The 21,825-nt window shown below is 26.6% G+C and overlaps 1 protein-coding gene across 1 annotated transcript in view; it reads right to left on the bottom strand.

Annotated features, from left to right (window-relative positions):
• The window catches only part of LOC143256413 (YY1-associated factor 2-like), a 32,704-nt gene extending 18,114 nt beyond the window's left edge, over positions 1–14,590 (bottom strand). The window contains exon 1 of the mRNA XM_076513625.1: positions 14,363–14,590. Coding sequence (XP_076369740.1) covers positions 14,363–14,388 — 26 coding nt within the window. The 5' untranslated portion in view covers positions 14,389–14,590. The remainder of the gene's footprint in view (positions 1–14,362) is intronic.
• Positions 14,591–21,825: the final 7,235 nt, after the last annotated feature.

Below are 21,825 nucleotides of genomic sequence, written 5' to 3'. Positions count from 1 at the left end.
ACTAACTCCACAAGACTTATATATTATAGTAAATATAGTATAATATAGTAAATACTACTAACTATCTCCACAAGTCTTATCTATTGTAATAAATATAGTATAGTATAGTAAATACTACTAACTAACTCCACAAGTCTTATCTATTATAGTAAATATAGTATAGTATAGTAAATACTACTAACTATCTCCACAAGTCTTATCTACTATAGTAAATATAGTATAGTATAATAAATACTACTAACTAACTCAACAAGACTTATCTATTATAGTAAATATAGTATTGTATAGTAAATACTACTAACTAACCCCACAAGTCTTATCTAATGTAGTATAGTATAGTAAATACTACTAAATAACCCCACAAGTCTTATCTAATGTAGTATAGTATAGTAAATACTACTAACTCCACAAGACTTATCTATTATAGTAAATATAGTATAGTATAGTAAATACTACTAACTCCACAAGACTTATCTATTATAATAAATATAGTAGAGTATAGTAAATACTACTAACTCCACAAGACTTATCCATTATAGTAAATACTAACTCCACAAGACTTATCTATTACAGTAAATATAGTATAGTATAGTAAATACTACTAACTAAAGTCTTATATATTATAGTAAATATAGTATAGTATAGAAAATACTACTAACTCAAGTCTTATATATTATAGTAAATATAGTATAGTATAGTAAATACTACTATCTCCACAAGTCTTATCTATTCTAGTAAATATAGTATAGTATAGTAAATACTACTAACTATCTCCACAAGTCTTATCTATTGTAGTAAATATAGTATAGTATAGTAAATACTACTAACTATCTCCACAAGTCTTATCTATTATAGTAAATATAGTATAGTATAGTAAATACTACTAACTCCACAAGTCTTATCTATTATAGTAAATATAGTATAGTATAGTAAATACTACTAACTATCTCCACAAGTCTTATCTATTATAGTAAATATAGTATAGTATAGTAAATACTACTAACTCCACAAGACTCATCTATTATAGTAAATATAGAAAAGTAAAATAAATACTTCTAACTAACCCCACAAGTCTCATCTATTATAGTAAATATAGTATAGTATAGTAAATACTACTAACTCCACAAGTCTTATCTATTGTAGTAAATATAGTATAGTATAGTATATAAATACTACTAACTAACTCAACAAGTCTTATCTATTATAGTAAATATAGTATAGTATAGTAAATACTAATAACTCCACAAGTCTTATCTATTATAGTAAATATAGTATAGTATAATAAATACTACTAACTCAACAAGACTTATCTATTATAGTAAATATAGTATAGTATAGTAAATACTACTAACTCCACAAGTCTTATCTATTATAGTAAATATAGTATAGTATAGTAAATACTACTAACTCCACAAGTCTTATCTATTATAGTAAATATAGTATAGTATAGTAAATACTACTAACTATCTCCACAAGTCTTATCTATTATAGTAAATATAGTATAGTATAATAAATACTACAAACTATCTCCACAAGTTTTATCTATTATAGTAAATATAGTATAGTATAGTAAATACTACTAACTATCTCCACAAGTCTTATCTATTATAGTAAATATAGTATAGTATAATAAATACTACTAACTAACTCAACAAGACTTATCTATTATAGTAAATATAGTATAGTATAGTAAATACTACTAACTATCTCAAGTCTTATCTATTGTAGTAAATATAGTATAATATAGTAAATACTACTAACTATCTCCACAAGTCTTATCTATTATGGTAAATATAGTATAGTATAGTAAATACTACTAACTCCACAAATCTTATCTATTATAGTAAATATAGTATAGTATAGTAAATACTACTAACTATCTCCACAAGTCTTATCTATTATAGTAAATATAGTATAGTATAGTATAGTATAGTATAGTATAGTATAGTATAGTATAGTATAGTATAGTATAGTATAGTAAATACTACTAACTCCACAAGTCTTATCTATTATAGTAAATATAGTATAGTATAGTAAATACTACTATCTCCACAAGTCTTATCTATTGTAATAAATATAGTATAGTATAGTAAATACTACTAACTAACTCCACAAGTCTTATCTATTATAGTAAATATAGTATAGTATAGTAAATACTACTAAATAACCCCACAAGTCTTATCTAATGTAGTATAGTATAGTAAATACTACTAACTCCACAAGACTTATCTATTATAGTAAATATAGTATAGTATAATAAATACTACTAACTAACTCAACAAGACTTATCTATTATAGTAAATATAGTATTGTATAGTAAATACTACTAACTAACCCCACAAGTCTTATCTATTATAGTAAATATAGTATAGTATAATAAATACTACTAACTAACTCAACAAGACTTATCTATTATAGTAAATATAGTATTGTATAGTAAATACTACTAACTAACCCCACAAGTCTTATCTAATGTAGTATAGTATAGTAAATACTACTAAATAACCCCACAAGTCTTATCTAATGTAGTATAGTATAGTAAATACTACTAACTCCACAAGACTTATCTATTATAGTAAATATAGTATAGTATAGTAAATACTACTAACTCCACAAGACTTATCTATTATAGTAAATATAGTATAGTATAGTAAATACTACTAACTCCACAAGACTTATATATTATAGTAAATATAGTATAATATAGTAAATACTACTAACTATCTCCACAAGTCTTATCTATTGTAATAAATATAGTATAGTATAGTAAATACTACTAACTAACTCCACAAGTCTTATCTATTATAGTAAATATAGTATAGTATAGTAAATACTACTAACTGTCTCCACAAGTCTTATCTATTATAGTAAATATAGTATAGTATAATAAATACTACTAACTAACTCAACAAGACTTATCTATTATAGTAAATATAGTATTGTATAGTAAATACTACTAACTAACCCCACAAGTCTTATCTAATGTAGTATAGTATAGTAAATACTACTAAATAACCCCACAAGTCTTATCTAATGTAGTATAGTATAGTAAATACTACTAACTCCACAAGACTTATCTATTATAGTAAATATAGTATAGTATAGTAAATACTACTAACTCCACAAGACTTATCTATTATAATAAATATAGTAGAGTATAGTAAATACTACTAACTCCACAAGACTTATCCATTATAGTAAATACTAACTCCACAAGACTTATCTATTACAGTAAATATAGTATAGTATAGTAAATACTACTAACTAAAGTCTTATATAGTATAGTATAGAAAATACTACTAACTCAAGTCTTATATATTATAGTAAATATAGTATAGTATAGTAAATACTACTATCACCACAAGTCTTATCTATTCTAGTAAATATAGTATAGTATAGTAAATACTACTAACTATCTCCACAAGTCTTATCTATTGTAGTAAATATAGTATAGTATAGTAAATACTACTAACTATCTCCACAAGTCTTATCTATTATAGTAAATATAGTATAGTATAGTAAATACTACTAACTCCACAAGTCTTATCTATTATAGTAAATATAGTATAGTATAGTAAATACTACTAACTATCTCCACAAGTCTTATCTATTATAGTAAATATAGTATAGTATAGTAAATACTACTAACTATCTCCACAAGTCTTATCTATTATAGTAAATATAGTATAGTATAGTAAATACTACTAACTCCACAAGACTCATCTATTATAGTAAATATAGAAAAGTAAAATAAATACTACTAACTAACCCCACAAGTCTCATCTATTATAGTAAATATAGTATAGTATAGTAAATACTACTAACTCCACAAGTCTTATCTATTGTAGTAAATATAGTATAGTATAGTAAATACTACTAACTAACTCAACAAGTCTTATCTATTATAGTAAATATAGTATAGTATAGTAAATACTAATAACTCCACAAGTCTTATCTATTATAGTAAATATAGTATAGTATAATAAATACTACTAACTCAACAAGACTTATCTATTATAGTAAATATAGTATAGTATAGTAAATACTACTAACTCCACAAGTCTTATCTATTGTAATAAATATAGTATAGTATAGTAAATACTACTAACTATCTCCACAAGTCTTATCTATTATGGTAAATATAGTATAGTATAGTAAATACTACTAATTCCACAAGTCTTATCTATTATAGTAAATATAGTATAGTATAGTAAATACTACTAACTATCTCCACAAGTTTTATCTATTATAGTAAATATAGTATAGTATAGTAAATACTACTAACTATCTCCACAAGTCTTATCTATTATAGTAAATATAGTATAGTATAATAAATACTACTAACTAACTCAACAAGACTTATCTATTATAGTAAATATAGTATAGTATAGTAAATACTACTAACTATCTCAAGTCTTATCTATTGTAGTAAATATAGTATAATATAGTAAATACTACTAACTATCTCCACAAGTCTTATCTATTATGGTAAATATAGTATAGTATAGTAAATACTACTAACTCCACAAATCTTATCTATTATAGTAAATATAGTATAGTATAGTAAATACTACTAACTATCTCCACAAGTCTTATCTATTATAGTAAATATAGTATAGTATAGTATAGTATAGTATAGTATAGTATAGTATAGTATAGTATAGTATAGTATAGTAAATACTACTAACTCCACAAGTCTTATCTATTATAGTAAATATAGTATAGTATAGTAAATACTACTATCTCCACAAGTCTTATCTATTGTAATAAATATAGTATAGTATAGTAAATACTACTAACTAACTCCACAAGTCTTATCTATTATAGTAAATATAGTATAGTATAGTAAATACTACAAACTAACTCAACACGTCTTATCTATTGTAGTAAATATAGTATAGTATAGTAAATACTACTAAATAACCCCACAAGTCTTATCTAATGTAGTATAGTATAGTAAATACTACTAACTCCACAAGACTTATCTATTATAGTAAATATAGTATAGTATAATAAATACTACTAACTAACTCAACAAGACTTATCTATTATAGTAAATATAGTATTGTATAGTAAATACTACTAACTAACCCCACAAGTCTTATCTATTATAGTAAATATAGTATAGTATAATAAATACTACTAACTAACTCAACAAGACTTATCTATTATAGTAAATATAGTATTGTATAGTAAATACTACTAACTAACCCCACAAGTCTTATCTAATGTAGTATAGTATAGTAAATACTACTAAATAACCCCACAAGTCTTATCTAATGTAGTATAGTATAGTAAATACTACTAACTCCACAAGACTTATCTATTATAGTAAATATAGTATAGTATAGTAAATACTACTAACTCCACAAGACTTATCTATTATAGTAAATATAGTATAGTATAGTAAATACTACTAACTCCACAAGACTTATATATTATAGTAAATATAGTATAATATAGTAAATACTACTAACTATCTCCACAAGTCTTATCTATTGTAATAAATATAGTATAGTATAGTAAATACTACTAACTAACTCCACAAGTCTTATCTATTATAGTAAATATAGTATAGTATAATAAATACTACTAACTAACTCAACAAGACTTATCTATTATAGTAAATATAGTATTGTATAGTAAATACTACTAACTAACCCCACAAGTCTTATCTAATGTAGTATAGTATAGTAAATACTACTAAATAACCCCACAAGTCTTATCTAATGTAGTATAGTATAGTAAATACTACTAACTCCACAAGACTTATCTATTATAATAAATATAGTAGAGTATAGTAAATACTACTAACTCCACAAGACTTATCCATTATAGTAAATACTAACTCCACAAGACTTATCTATTACAGTAAATATAGTATAGTATAGTAAATACTACTAACTAAAGTCTTATATAGTATAGTATAGAAAATACTACTAACTCAAGTCTTATATATTATAGTAAATATAGTATAGTATAGTAAATACTACTATCACCACAAGTCTTATCTATTCTAGTAAATATAGTATAGTATAGTAAATACTACTAACTATCTCCACAAGTCTTATCTATTGTAGTAAATATAGTATAGTATAGTAAATACTACTAACTATCTCCACAAGTCTTATCTATTATAGTAAATATAGTATAGTATAGTAAATACTACTAACTCCACAAGTCTTATCTATTATAGTAAATATAGTATAGTATAGTAAATACTACTAACTATCTCCACAAGTCTTATCTATTATAGTAAATATAGTATAGTATAGTAAATACTACTAACTATCTCCACAAGTCTTATCTATTATAGTAAATATAGTATAGTATAGTAAATACTACTAACTCCACAAGACTCATCTATTATAGTAAATATAGAAAAGTAAAATAAATACTACTAACTAACCCCACAAGTCTCATCTATTATAGTAAATATAGTATAGTATAGTAAATACTACTAACTCAAGTCTTATCTATTGTAGTAAATATAGTATAGTATAGTAAATACTACTAACTAACTCAACAAGTCTTATCTATTATAGTAAATATAGTATAGTATAGTAAATACTAATAACTCCACAAGTCTTATCTATTATAGTAAATATAGTATAGTATAATAAATACTACTAACTCAACAAGACTTATCTATTATAGTAAATATAGTATAGTATAGTAAATACTACTAACTCCACAAGTCTTATCTATTATAGTAAATATAGTATAGTATAGTAAATACTACTAACTCCACAAGTCTTATCTATTATAGTAAATATAGTATAGTATAGTAAATACTACTAACTATCTCCACAAGTCTTATCTATTATAGTAAATATAGTATAGTATAATAAATAATACAAACTATCTCCACAAGTTTTATCTATTATAGTAAATATAGTATAGTATAGTAAATACTACTAACTATCTCCACAAGTCTTATCTATTATAGTAAATATAGTATAGTATAATAAATACTACTAACTATCTCCACAAGTCTTATCTATTGTAATAAATATAGTATAGTATAGTAAATACTACTAACTATCTCCACAAGTCTTATCTATTATGGTAAATATAGTATAGTATAGTAAATACTACTAATTCCACAAGTCTTATCTATTATAGTAAATATAGTATAGTATAGTAAATACTACTAACTATCTCCACAAGTCTTATCTATTGTAATAAATATAGTATAGTATAGTAAATACTACTAACTAACTCCACAAGTCTTATCTATTATAGTAAATATAGTATAGTATAATAAATACTACTAACTAACTCAACAAGACTTATCTATTATAGTAAATATAGTATAGTATAGTAAATACTACTAACTATCTCCACAAGTCTTATCTATTGTAATAAATATAGTATAGTATAGTAAATACTACTAACTAACTCCACAAGTCTTATCTATTATAGTAAATATAGTATAGTATAGTAAATACTACTAACTATCTCCACAAGTCTTATCTATTATAGTAAATATAGTATAGTATAGTAAATACTACTAACTATCTCCACAAGTCTTATCTATTCTAGTAAATATAGTATAGTAAATACTACTAACTCCACAAGTCTTATCTATTGTAGTAAATATAGTATAGTATAGTAAATACTACTAACTCAACAAGTCTTATCTATTATAGTAAATATAGTATAGTATCATAAATACTACTAACTCAACAAGTCTTATCTATTATAGTAAATATAGTAGAGTATAGTAAATACTACTAACTCCACAAGTCTTATCTATTGTAGTAAATATAGTATAGTGTCGTAAATACTACTAACTCCACAAGTCTTATCTATTGTAGTAAATATAGTATAGTATAGTAAATACTACTAACTAACTCCACAAGTCTTATCTATTATAGTAAATATAGTATAGTGTCGTAAGTACTACTAACTCCACAAGTCTTATCTATTGTAGTAAATATAGTATAGTATAGTAAATACTACTAACTAACTCAACAAGTCTTATCTATTATAGTAAATATAGTATAGTATAGTAAATACTTCTAACTCCACAAGTCTTATCTATTGTAGTAAATATAGTATAGTACAGTAAATACTACTAACTAACTCAACAAGTCTTATCTATTATAGTAAATATAGTATAGTATAGTAAATACTACTAACTCCACAATTCTTATCTATTGTAGTAAATATAGTATAGTACAGTAAATACTACTAACTAACTCAACAAGTCTTATCTATTATAGTAAATATGGTAGAGTATAGTAAATACTACTAACTCCACAAGTCTTATCTATTGTAGTAAATATAGTATAGTGTGGTAAATACTACTAACTCCACAAGTCTTATCTATTGTAGTAAATATAGTATAGTATAGTAAATACTACTAACTAACTCAACACGTCTTATCTATTATAGTAAATATAGTATAGTATAGTAAATACTACTAACTCCACAAAACTCATCTATTATAGTAAATACAGAAAAGTAAAATAAATACTACTAACTAACCCCACAAGTCTGATCTAGTATAGTAAATACTACTAACTCCACAAGTCTTATCTATTATAGTAAATATAGTATAGTATAGTAAATACTACTAACTATCTCCACAAGTCTTATCTATTATAGTAAATATAGTATAGTATAGTAAATACTACTAACTATCTCCAGAAGTCTTATCTATTATAGTAAATATAGTATAGTATAGTAAATACTACTAACTCCACAAGTCTTATCTATTGTAGTAAATATAGTATAGTATAGTAAATACTACAAACTAACTCAACACGTCTAATCTATTGTAGTAAATATAGTATAGTATAGTATAGTAAATACTACTAACTAACTCCACAAGACTTATCTATTGTAGTAAATATAGTATAGTATAGTAAATACTACTAACTAACTCCACAAGACTTATATATTATAGTAAATATAGTATAATATAGTAAATACTACTAACTAATTCTACAAGTCTTATCTATTATAGTAAATATAGTATAGTATAGTAAATACTACTAACTATCTCCACAAGTCTTGTCTATTATAGTAAATATAGTACAGTATAGTAAATACTACTAACTCCACAAGTCTTATCTATTATAGTAAATATAGTATAGTACAGTAAATACTACTAACTCCACAAGTCTTATCTATTGTAGTAAATATAGTATAGTACAGTAAATACTACTAACTAACTCAAGTCTTATCTATTATAGTAAATATTGTATAGTATAGTAAATACTACTAACTCCATAAGTCTTATCTATTGTAGAAAATATAGTATAGTATAGTAAATACTACTAACTCCACAAGTCTTATCTATTGTAGTAAATATAGTATAGTATGGTAACTACTACTAACTCCACAAGTCTTATCTATTGTAGTAAATATAGTATAGTACAGTAAATACTACTAACTAACTCAACAAGTCTTATCTATTATAGTAAGTATAGTATAGTATAGTAAATACTACTAACTCCACAAGTCTTATCTATTGTAGTAAATATAGTATAGTACAGTAAATACTACTAACTATCTCCACAAGTCTTATTTATTATAGTAAATATAGTATAGTATAGTAAATACTACTAACTCCACAAGTCTTATCTATTGTAGAAAATATAGTATAGTATAGTAAATACTACTAACTCCACAAGTCTTATCTATTGTAGTAAATATAGTATAGTACAGTAAATACTACTAACTAACTCCACAAGTCTTATCTATTACATAAATATAGTATAGTATAGTAAATACTACTAACTAACTCCACAAGTCTTATCTATTATAGTAAATATAGTATAGTATAGTAAATACTACTAACTAACTCCACAAGTCTTATCTATTATAATAAATATAGTATAGTATAGTAAATACTACTAACTCAACAAGTCTTATCTATTATAGTAAATATAGTATAGTATAGTATAGTAAATACTACTAACTCAACAAGTCTTATCTATTATAGTAAATATAGTATAGTAAATACTACTAACTAACTCAACAAGTCTTATCTATTGTAGTAAATATAGTATAGTATAGTATAGTAAATACTACTAACTAACTCCACAAGACTTATCTATTATAGGAAATATAGTATAGTATAGTAAATACTACTAACTAACTCCACAAGTCTTATCTATTATAGTAAATATAGTATAGTACAGTAAATACTACTAACTAACTCAACAAGTCTTATCTATTATAGTAAACATAGTATAGTATAGTAAATACTACTAACTAACTCAACAAGTCTTATCTATTATAGTAAATATAGTAGAGTATAGTAAATACTACTAACTCCACAAGTCTTATCTATTGTAGTAAATATAGTATAGTATAGTAAATACTACTAACTAACTCCACAAGTCTTATCTATTGTAGTAAATATAGTATAGTGTCGTAAATACTACTAACTCCACAAGTCTTATCTATTGTAGTAAATATAGTATAGTGTCGTAAATACTACTAACTCCACAAGTCTTATCTATTGTAGTAAATATAGTATAGTATAGTAAATACTACTAACTAACTCCACAAGTCTTATCTATTATAGTAAATATAGTATAGTGTCGTAAGTACTACTAACTCCACAAGTCTTATCTATTGTAGTAAATATAGTATAGTATAGTAAATACTACTAACTAACTCAACAAGTCTTATCTATTATAGTAAATATAGTATAGTATAGTAAATACTACTAACTCCACAAGTCTTATCTATTGTAGTAAATATAGTATAGTACAGTAAATACTACTAACTAACTCAACAAGTCTTATCTATTATAGTAAATATAGTACAGTATAGTAAATACTACTAACTCCACAAGTCTTATCTATTGTAGTAAATATAGTATAGTACAGTAAATACTACTAACTAACTCAACAAGTCTTATCTATTATAGTAAGTATAGTATAGTATAGTAAATACTACTAACTCCACAAGTCTTATCTATTGTAGTAAATATAGTATAGTATAGTAAATACTACTAACTAACTCAATAAGTCTTATCTATTACAGTAAATATAGTATAGTATAGTAAATACTACTAACTCCACAAGTCTTATCTATTGTAGAAAATATAGTATAGTATAGTAAATACTACTAACTCCACAAGTCTTATCTATTGTAGTAAATATAGTATAGTATAGTAAATACTACTAATAACTCAACAAGTCTTATCTATTATAGTAAATATAGTACAGTATAGTAAATACTACTAACTCCACAAGTCTTATCTATTGTAGTAAATATAGTATAGTACAGTAAATACTACTAACTAACTCAACAAGTCTTATCTATTATAGTAAGTATAGTATAGTATAGTAAATACTACTAACTCCACAAGTCTTATCTATTGTAGTAAATATAGTATAGTATAGTAAATACTACTAACTAACTCCACAAGTCTTATCTATTATAGTAAATATAGTATAGTATAGTAAATACTACTAACTCCACAAGTCTTATCTATTGTAGTAAATATAGTATAGTATAGTAAATACTACTAACTAACGCAACAAGTCTTATCTATTGTAGTAAATATAGTATAGTACAGTAAATACTACTAACTTTCTCCACAAGTCTTATTTATTATAGTAAGTATAGAAAAGTAAATACTACTAACTATCTCCACAAGTCTTATCTATTGTAGTAAATATATAATAGTATAGTAAATACTACTAACTATCTCCACAAGTCTTATCTATTGTAGTAAATATAGTATAGTATAGTAAATACTACTAACTAACTCAACAAGTCTTATCTATTATAGTAAATATAATATAGTATAGTAAATACTACTAACTCAAGAAGTCTTATCTATTATAGTAAATATAGTATAGTAAATACTACTAACTAACTCAACAAGTCTTATCTATTGTAGTAAATATAGTATAGTATAGTAAATACTACTAACTAACTCCACAAGACTTATCTATTATAGTAAATATAGTATAGTGTAGTAAATACTACTAACTAACTCCACAAGTCTTATCTATTATATAAATATAGTATAGTATAGTAAATACTACTAACTAACTCCACAAGTCTTATCTATTATAGTAAATATAGTATAGTATAGTAAATACTACTAACTAACTCCACAAGTCTTATCTATTATAATAAATATAGTATAGTATAGTAAATACTACTAACTCAACAAGTCTTATCTATTATAGTAAATATAGTATAGTATAGTAAATATTACTAACTCAACAAGTCTTATCTATTATAGTAAATTTAGTATAGTAAATACTACTAACTAACTCAACAAGTCTTATCTATTGTAGTAAATATAGTATAGTATAGTAAATACTACTAACTAACTCCACAAGACTTATCTATTATAGGAAATATAGTATAGTATAGTAAATACTACTAACTAACTCCACAAGTCTTATCTATTATAGTAAATATAGTATAGTATAGTAAATACTACCAACTAACTCCACAAGTCTTATCTATTGTAGTAAATATAGTATAGTATAGTAAATACTACTAACTAACTCAACAAGTCTTATCTATTATAGTAAATATAGTATAGTATAGTAAATACTACTAACTCAACAAGTCTTATCTAGTATAGTAAATACTACTAACTAACTCAACAAGTCTTATCTATTGTAGTAAATATAGTATAGTATAGTAAATACTACTAACTAACTCCACAAGACTTATCTATTATAGTAAATATAGTATAGTATAGTAAATACTACTAACTAACTCCACAAGTCTTATCTATTGTAGTAAATATAGTATGGTATAGTAAATACTACTAACTAACTCCACAAGACTTATCTATTATAGGAAATATAGTATAGTGTAGTAAATACTACTAACTAACTCCACAAGTCTTATCTATTATAGTAAATATAGTATAGTATAGTAAATACTACTAACTAACTCCACAAGTCTTATCTATTATAATAAATATAGTATAGTATAGTAAATACTACTAACTCAACAAGTCTTATCTATTATAGTAAATACTACTAACTAACTCTACAAGTCTTATCTATTATAGTAAATATAGTATAGTATAGTAAATACTACCAACTTACTCCACAAGACTTATCTGTTATAGTGAATATAGTATAGTATAATAAATACTACTAACTAACTCCACAAGACTTATCTGTTATAGTAAATATAGTATAGTATAATAAATACTACTAACTCCACAAGACTTATATATTATAGTAAATATAGTATAGTATAGTAAATACTACTAACTAACTCCACAAGACTTATCTATTATAGTAAATATAGTATAGTATAATAAATACTACTAACTCCACAAGACTTATCTATTATAGTAAATATAGTATAGTATAGTAAATACTACTAACTATCTCCACAAGTCTTATCTATTTTCACTCTCAATTATTAACTTCATTCAAACAACTTCTTATAGTCACAAATCCAGTCTAAGTCCTCTACAGGGAAAATCTAAGGGGAATATTACTGAATACATCAGTAATCTCATGTAACAATGGATGTTGTTACAATTCGGCTTACATGACTGGTTAAATCATCAAACTTATAGGTATCTTCTTACTTTTTTTAATATATTTTTCAACTCGTGCATCACCTATTAAAGTCTAGTTAGAAAATGCTAGTTGTTATTAATGTCTGTCGTAATGCCTTTCCAACTAAAAGTAAAAATCATTTACAGGTTTTACTTAAGAACATTTAACTAACTGATGTGGCCACAAATGTGAAAAACAGTTTCCATATATTTCATAAGTATAGTCTGTATATTAATACCTAACTACCAACTTTAACATGTAATGATTTACTCATAAGTATAAAAAAAATACAAAGTAACAATAAATGTGCATAATTAAACCAGTGTAAACTTACGTTTAACCATGAACACACCCAACTGTGTCCATTTATTAATAATTAGTTCAGAAATTTCACTTGTTAGCAAAAACTATAATAATCTAAATAATTAAAATCTGTAGACTATAGACAAATAGAGAAAAAAAATGCTCTTTAGTTGTTTCTTTATTCACAGTAAATGTCTTAAAACTGCCGTTCTCAGAAGAAAACCTCAACGGATACTACCAAGTTATTTAAACAAAAATATTAAGTTTTTGATTATGAGGTAACATCTCGTAATTTAAAATTATAAATGTTACTTTGACTGCACTTACATATTCTTTATGTTTATAACAATCTTAGTATTACCGATTCGAATTTCTGAAACAGTAACCTTAAACTATACAAAGGATTTTACTGTTTTAAATCTTAATTTATTAAATAACGTTTAACATTTTGTATTACTTTTATAATTAATGGCATTTAATTTTGCATTTACTGAATTAATTTCACTGATAAATATTAGTACTACTAATGAAAATAGCATTACCTATTTGGGCTTTTCTTCGAGTCCATTTTGATATTGTTATCACACTGAAACACACAAAAGTAAACAAAGCGAAAAATACTTAGTTCACAGAACTATAATTAAAAAATTAAATATAATAATAATCTAAAATTTGTAAATCGATAACGAAAGTTTGTTAAAACGCCTCTCCAATCAGCAAATGGCGGAACCTACCTTTGACTCTCACTAGGGTAAACCACCATAAGTCTGCGATTAAACGTGCAAAACTTCAACTTATTGTGAAAATAATTTAGACATTTTTAATTTCACAATATAAAATCTATTTTAAAATATAAGTCTAAAATCTTACTAGCTGTAATTACTAGTTAGATATCGTAACAATGATACGAAACATAATTTATGGAGATACAATTAAGTAACAATTTTTTCTGTTCAACAATGAGTCAGGGATATGTGTGTGTGTTTTTCTTATAGCAAAGCCACAAAGGGCTATCTGCTCAGCCCACCGAGGGGAATCGAACCCCTGATTTTAGCGTTGTAAATCCGGAGACATACCGCTGTACTAGCGGGGCGCCAGGGATATGTTTAAGAACTTATAAAACTAAATTTTGGGGTTCGATACCGTACGCATTTACTAAATTTGTTGACTAAAGGTTGGAATATAGAGTGAAATAAATATATACATCTGAATTTTTTAATATAAATTAAACAAAATTAACAAATAAAAAGGTTATGCTATTTGGTAATGCTTATTACTCATATCACTAGATATGCGGGCTTTGAGTGTATTTCTTATTTTTATTTTGAAACAAGCCGCTACTTATCACTAATGAATAAAATTCTAACAAACGGTGTTTAAATTTTTTCTTTTGTCATTTATTAAATCGGTAAAACAAACAATAATGAAGGTTTAAAGTTTCATAAGCAACTTTTTAGCTCTTTTGAGATAAAGACTGCTTGGGGTAGTTGTGCTGAGATATCCCTCCCTGATTTTAAACTGATAGACTTGAAGGAAGGCAGTTAGTAAGCAGCATCCGGTGCCAAGTCGTGAATTACTCTAACGATATAGCGCAACTTATCGTTACTCTTATAACACACCAACAGCCCACTAGTGCAGAATGAAATTTCAAGACAATAGTAAGTGAATTACAAACACTAGAATTCGCAGCCCGTTACGCTAATTATTAGGTAACTCCGACCACTAGAGAGAGAGGTAAAACTTAATGAAAATATTCATAGGTAATGACCATACACATTTTTAACTGGATCAAAAATTATTTAGGAAACTCTTTTAAACAATATTTGAACAGAAAAAAACAGTTTTACAAATTAGGTGACTGAAACTGACTAAATTTAACGATTGACAATCCCTCACAGTTGAAGATGGTAGTCTTTTACGATGATTTTATCTATTGATTCCAAAGATTACTGATGAGACCGATCCCGGATTACAGACTCGATAATCAAAATTAATTATTCAGTTTTATCCTCCTCTCCCTGACGCCCCAGTAAAATATTATTTTAAATATTATGACACATCCGTGTTCTCCTTTTCTTTTGGATGGAGCTATAATTTTCGGTCAAGATTTTACTAGAATAACTGAGCCAATTCCAACATGAAATACATGATTGTCATCAGTGTGAGAAGATATGTTTTGTACTTTAAAACTACTTTTTCGGTTATAAGCTATTACAGTTAGAATAGTGACTACTTAGAAAATTATGCGTAATAAAGATACACTAAGTATATGTGTTATTAATCAATAGAACTTTAAAAAATTAGCAAATTTGTTAAAGAGATGATAACAGTATAGACTGTTTTTACTTGTTGCTCTCTAAAGCCTAAAATTTAAAAAGTAAAATATTATCCAGAAAGATAGAAACTACGAATGGAATTACAAAAACCGAAACGACAGACATTTGATTTTGTGAATCAGTTTTCTTAACCACGGTGGGCAAATTACAGATAGCTCTTTACATAGCTTTGGATTTAACAACACCAAAAAGTCAGCATAGAACATAAATTTATAATATCATTATTTTATAGCATTATACCGTGTTGTAAATGTAAAATCATATTTAAGTACAAGTATACTGGTTCATTTTACCCTCTGAAAACGATAAATTCTTTAAACTTTGAATGATGTAGCATGAACGTATTACCAAACTTGAAAGCTACCTCAGGCTCAAAACTAAAATTATAACATTGAAAGCAGTTATATAATCTAGAACAACAACAACGAAGCCATACAGTTTGCAATAAATGACAAAATAAAAATATTAAAGTTTTGTTTGGATTGTACGCCATTGAATCCACATCACAAACAACATAAATACACTAAATCACTTCTGTAACTGTAACTTGTAATAATAGTATTTTCCACCAGATGACACCACGCATTCATTGCTATTACTCAAATTAAAATAAACACCAGTTTTTGGTTTGCTGGGAATTTCGCGCAAAGCTACACGAGAGCTATCTGCGCTACCCATCCCTAATTTAGCATTGTAAAACTAGATGAAAGGTAGCTAGTTATCACCACCCACGGCCAACTCTTGAGATACTCATTTACCATCGAATAGTGAGATTGATCGTACCATTACAACGCCCCCCATAGGTTGAAAGGTGGAGCATCTTTGGTATGGCAGGGATTCGAACCCGCGACACTCAGATTACGAGTTGAGTGCCTTCACTACTTACCCATGCTGGGCCGTAAACACTACTACAAATAACACAATAAGAAACGTGAAAATATGCATAGGTTATCCTCCATTTACAGTTGGCTTTTTTAATCGCAAAGTTAAGATACCATGAACATAATAAATAGGCTGTGATTTATTTTATTTTTTTAGTTAGAGTTTGTTGCAAGAAATAACATGAGAACTATTGAAGTGTAACAATGATAGAGAATAAATATTATTTATTTGGATGATTTGATCCTTAATTTACAGTTTAAAAATAGGAAAACAACAAATGCTTACAATTAAATTGAAATGTAAATAATGCAACAGAATTCCATGTGACTAGTGATGGGTGGACATTTTATTTAAGGAGTCAAACTTAACGTTGTTTGCGCAGTTATGAAAGAACTGTTTTGAGAATTAATTTAGTACTGCTTTTTTAAAAACGTGATTTGCAGAAAAATAATTCACAAGTTACCTAACTGGCGGTTATTGCTCTACTAAAGTTACTGTTTTTTTGTTATTTTTAACAACCCAGAAATATCTTGCTTGATTCATACAACTCGATGATACGACGACACTCTCGTTTCTCATAAACACATACTAAAATCATCAAATATAAAGTGGATTTCATAGACATAATAACGGGCTTGAAGAATTATAAATGGATTGAAATAACATGAACAGAGAAAGTTATTGCATAAATATTTTAAATCCATTTGTATACATTGCAGAGGATAATAAGGATTATATAATTATTATAATATAATATATATTATTTTCCGTTTTAAAAAAAGTTCACCTTTTCTTGTTTGCTTGAATGATTTCATTAGGCTGGGAAAACGGACGGAAACACATGATGAGTGACAGTAAGGAACGGTAGATGGTATAGTGACTTGATCAGTTTCTCTTTCTATATATAGTTTATTCCAGACGACTTATTTGTAGTTTTTCGTTGACCTGAATGATGAACACCATGCAAAGAGTTCCTGAGGAGATATTCAAGAAAGGAACAAGAGATACATGAGTTCTAAAATCTGAATACTTCAGCCAGTGCTGCATCAACCCCTTTCGAAGTTTAATTCTAAGTTGTATTCAACTGTTTAGACTTTGGTGCATTGCTGTTTTTCCAATGGCCCTATAGTTAAACAAAGGAAAGGCTAAATAGATAGAGGATTAGGCGTATTACGTACTACAAGTTACAGTCTACTTGCGACTGACTTCGTGAAATGAAGTATGTTAGATGCTGTCTATGAACAGAGTTATATTGTTAGAATTTCTTTTATATTTGCCTATCAATATATTGCAGATCTGTTTTGTTATATAAATAGACAAGCTTGAACATGCATAGTGTTAGGTCTCGTTTTGCTGAATTCTCAAGTTAAACCCATAGTGTCGAAACAGTGTGAGAGTGTAACACAAATGTGTTAAAAAACAACAATAACCTAGACAGCAACAGTTATCAATTCTCTGGAACAGGAATTAAAATGTAACGCCGTAGTTACAAGTTAGTACGACCATCGCAGTATAACAACGTTAGTCCTACTTCCAAGCTCTTCCAGTCCTAAGCATTTATTTCATTGAATATTTTAGTTTTAACAATCAAGAGAATATTCTTCCCTTTTCCAGGAATACTAGTAGTGTAATATGACTCTGCAAATTAACGTACATAATTTAGGCCTACAAGCTGTATTCCATTCCAGTCAAAATTGGAGTACAAAATAAAGGCTGATTCGTAATGGTGCTTAGCCTTACTATAGTGAGTCATAGAACTTGGGAAACTTAAGAGTTAATAAAACAGGACAACAGAGGCTTATTTTTACGTGACTTGTACTGTTATAGAATTGAAAATTTGTTAAAGTTTGTAGTGGTACATTGTCACTGATAGCAAGTTTATCCTGTGTTCTGTATTCTAGTCTTAATTTAATACAAAATCTTCAAGAAACATAATAGCATTAAAATGGTTGTGCAAAAAGTTATTTCACAAATGGACAAAGCTCCTACAAAAGAAGAGAAAAGCTTCGACTAAAGCAGCGATTTCAAGTTATTAAAAGGCTGGGACAGGGAACTTATGGGAAAGTTCAGTTAGCTGTGAACAGAGAGACTTCACAAGAGGTAGGCTTGAAATGTGATGAAAATAGTATTGTAAGATGTCAACCTGTTTAGAAATAAGTTTCAAACTTTAGTGAGATCAAGCATGTTACATATGTAGAATAGGTAAGAAATTTCTTTCAAGAAGAAAGATGAATTACAAGAATTGATAGTAACTTGAAACTCTAAAATGGATTATTGTTATGTGGTAAATTTGATTAAAAATGCATATGCAGTCTTGGTGGGTTTGAAATGTAACATTTAAGAATAATTGTGTTTAAATAAAAATGAGTGATAATCCATTTTTTAAATAATTGTATAAGTTCTTATTTTAAATTATTGTTGCAACATATTTTGGTTATTAAAACAATACATTGTGAAATCTGTTTTTGTCTGTGTGTGCATGTGTAATAATGATTTAGGAAAGTGAAAAGTAAGTTATTTTTATCCCACTTCAGCTGTTTAAATAGAAAAACAAGACATTAATTTGTTTTAAACCAGATGATTCAGTTTATTTATTCTGTTTGAATAACTTGATTGTTACAAATGCAGGAGAAAACTGTGTCTCTTGATCAAATTCAATGTCATATTTTGTCAGCTGTGATATGATTTTTACTGTTTATGTTCCCAAAAGTCACTGAATTAAAACTTGAATATACACTGGAGAGAGATGGTTAAGATGATAATTTGGTGAATATCTAATGGTTAATGGTGTCAGCATTAAAGTTATGTAGGTGTTACCATCCTGTCCAGGATAAAGTGAAAACAGTTGTAAGGTAATCAGTACTTACCATGTATGTTTCACTTGCTTTCCAACACCTTTGTATCCTTTAACTTAGGAATGACAATATATGTATGTCAAATATTGTCTTTAGTCATACAATGTTGTAAATATTACAAGTTATAGGTTGTGAAATATATCTTTACAAGTTAATATGTGGAAAACAAGAACTGTACTGTTTTATTTTTGAACAAATGTTTGTAATTCTATATAAACATACGTGACAGCCCTCCTGTAGCAACTTCTTGTATGTTTGTTTTTTCCTGTCGCACACAGTACTGTGTAAAACCATTAGAACAAGATAGTATTATGTCATTCTTTCCATTTTATGTAGTTAAACCTTCTATAACATTACAGAATGTTAACACTATGATAATTCTTTACTGGTTCTTGTTGATAACTGAATAAGCCAGAGTTAAAATACTTATTGTTTAGAATTACCATATACTTGTACCTAGGGTATGTTGTAAGGGTTCTGTTTGAATAAACATACTGATTAAATCTAGGGTTTGAAACAACCATTATGCAGTGTCTTAGCTGTATGGAAAGAAGTTAGCATGTGGTAGTTGTATATAATAGAAGAAATCAGTTTAATAGTACCTCACAACTAAACCTTAATAAATACAATGTGTAACATTATATATTAAGTTTTGTTATCATGACACAGCTGAGAAAGTGTAAAGAATTGTTGGTAGAGCAGAGAGTTCACATTAAAGGCTTTATGTGATGCTGGTTGGACAAATTACTGTAAACTTGAAATGTTCCCCAAACTGTCAAGTACAAACAGATCGTTGAGAATGTGACAGGTAAATCTGAAAATAATAAAGGAAGAGGTAGAACACCTAAACTCAGTTATACTGATGTTAAATATCTATGTTTATACAACCTTCAGGACAGAAGAAATACTGTCACGGATCTGAAGCAGGAGATAAACTAGCATCTACCAAATGACAGAAAAGTGTCCAATATTAAGAAGACTCAACAAGAACGGAATATTTCATGTGTAATAGTTAAAAATACCTTTACTTCTGTCTACAAATATTGTCAAAAGACAAATTTAGTAAAAAGTACAAAACTGGACTGTTGGTGAGTTCAAGTTTGAAATGTTTGGTTTAAAGGGTAGGTTGTAGATTCTACAAAAGAAAGGTGAAAGATACTTACCTCAGTGCATAGCACCTACCATGAATCATGGGGGAGACAGTGTGATGGTTTGGGGATCTTTTTATTCTGAGGCAACAGGAGATATTTGCAAAATAGATGGAATAATGGACCAGTTCAACTACCATCAGATACAGATGTCATAGTATACCCAGCAACTTGTGTGTCATTGGTAGATGCTTTTCCTACAAATAACATAATGACTCTAAACACTCATCTAATCTATGAAGTTACTTAGCTAAGAAAGATGCTGCTAGAATCATTCAAATTATACAATGGTCCCACAGAACTCTGATATCAACCCATTTGAACAGATCTGGGATTTAATGGATCAAATGAGAAATCAAAAGTTACTTCTGAAGAAACTTTATGGGAGTGTGTTAGACATTTGGAGTAAAATTCTAAAGGACACTTGATTAAATAAGTTTCAACAATGCCTGAAAGACTGTCTAAAGTTATTAAAGTAAAAGACACAAAATATTAACTGTTTGCTGAACCCAAACACTTCCACCGAGTTTCTGTTTTATTAACTATGAAGATTAGTAAAGTTTTGATGTTTCACCTGTGATTTATCTTCCATTGTCCTTTGAAAATATCCTGAAATTTAATTTTTTACTATGCCCTAACACTTTTCCACAGTACTGTATACAAATAGATACAATACTCCATGTGCCAGTTTTTATTTATGGCTCACTTAATCAAATGTACTGATTGATTTAAAACTTCTGTTCATCTTTACTATTAATGGGAATGTAACTTGGGACTTTGTTAC

This window comes from Tachypleus tridentatus, chromosome 7 (assembly GCF_004210375.1).
Source record: "Tachypleus tridentatus isolate NWPU-2018 chromosome 7, ASM421037v1, whole genome shotgun sequence".
Classification (NCBI taxonomy): Eukaryota; Metazoa; Arthropoda; class Merostomata; order Xiphosura; family Limulidae; genus Tachypleus; species Tachypleus tridentatus.
The sequence above is the reverse complement of the archived record's forward strand: the minus strand, read 5'-3'. Positions and strand labels throughout refer to the sequence as shown.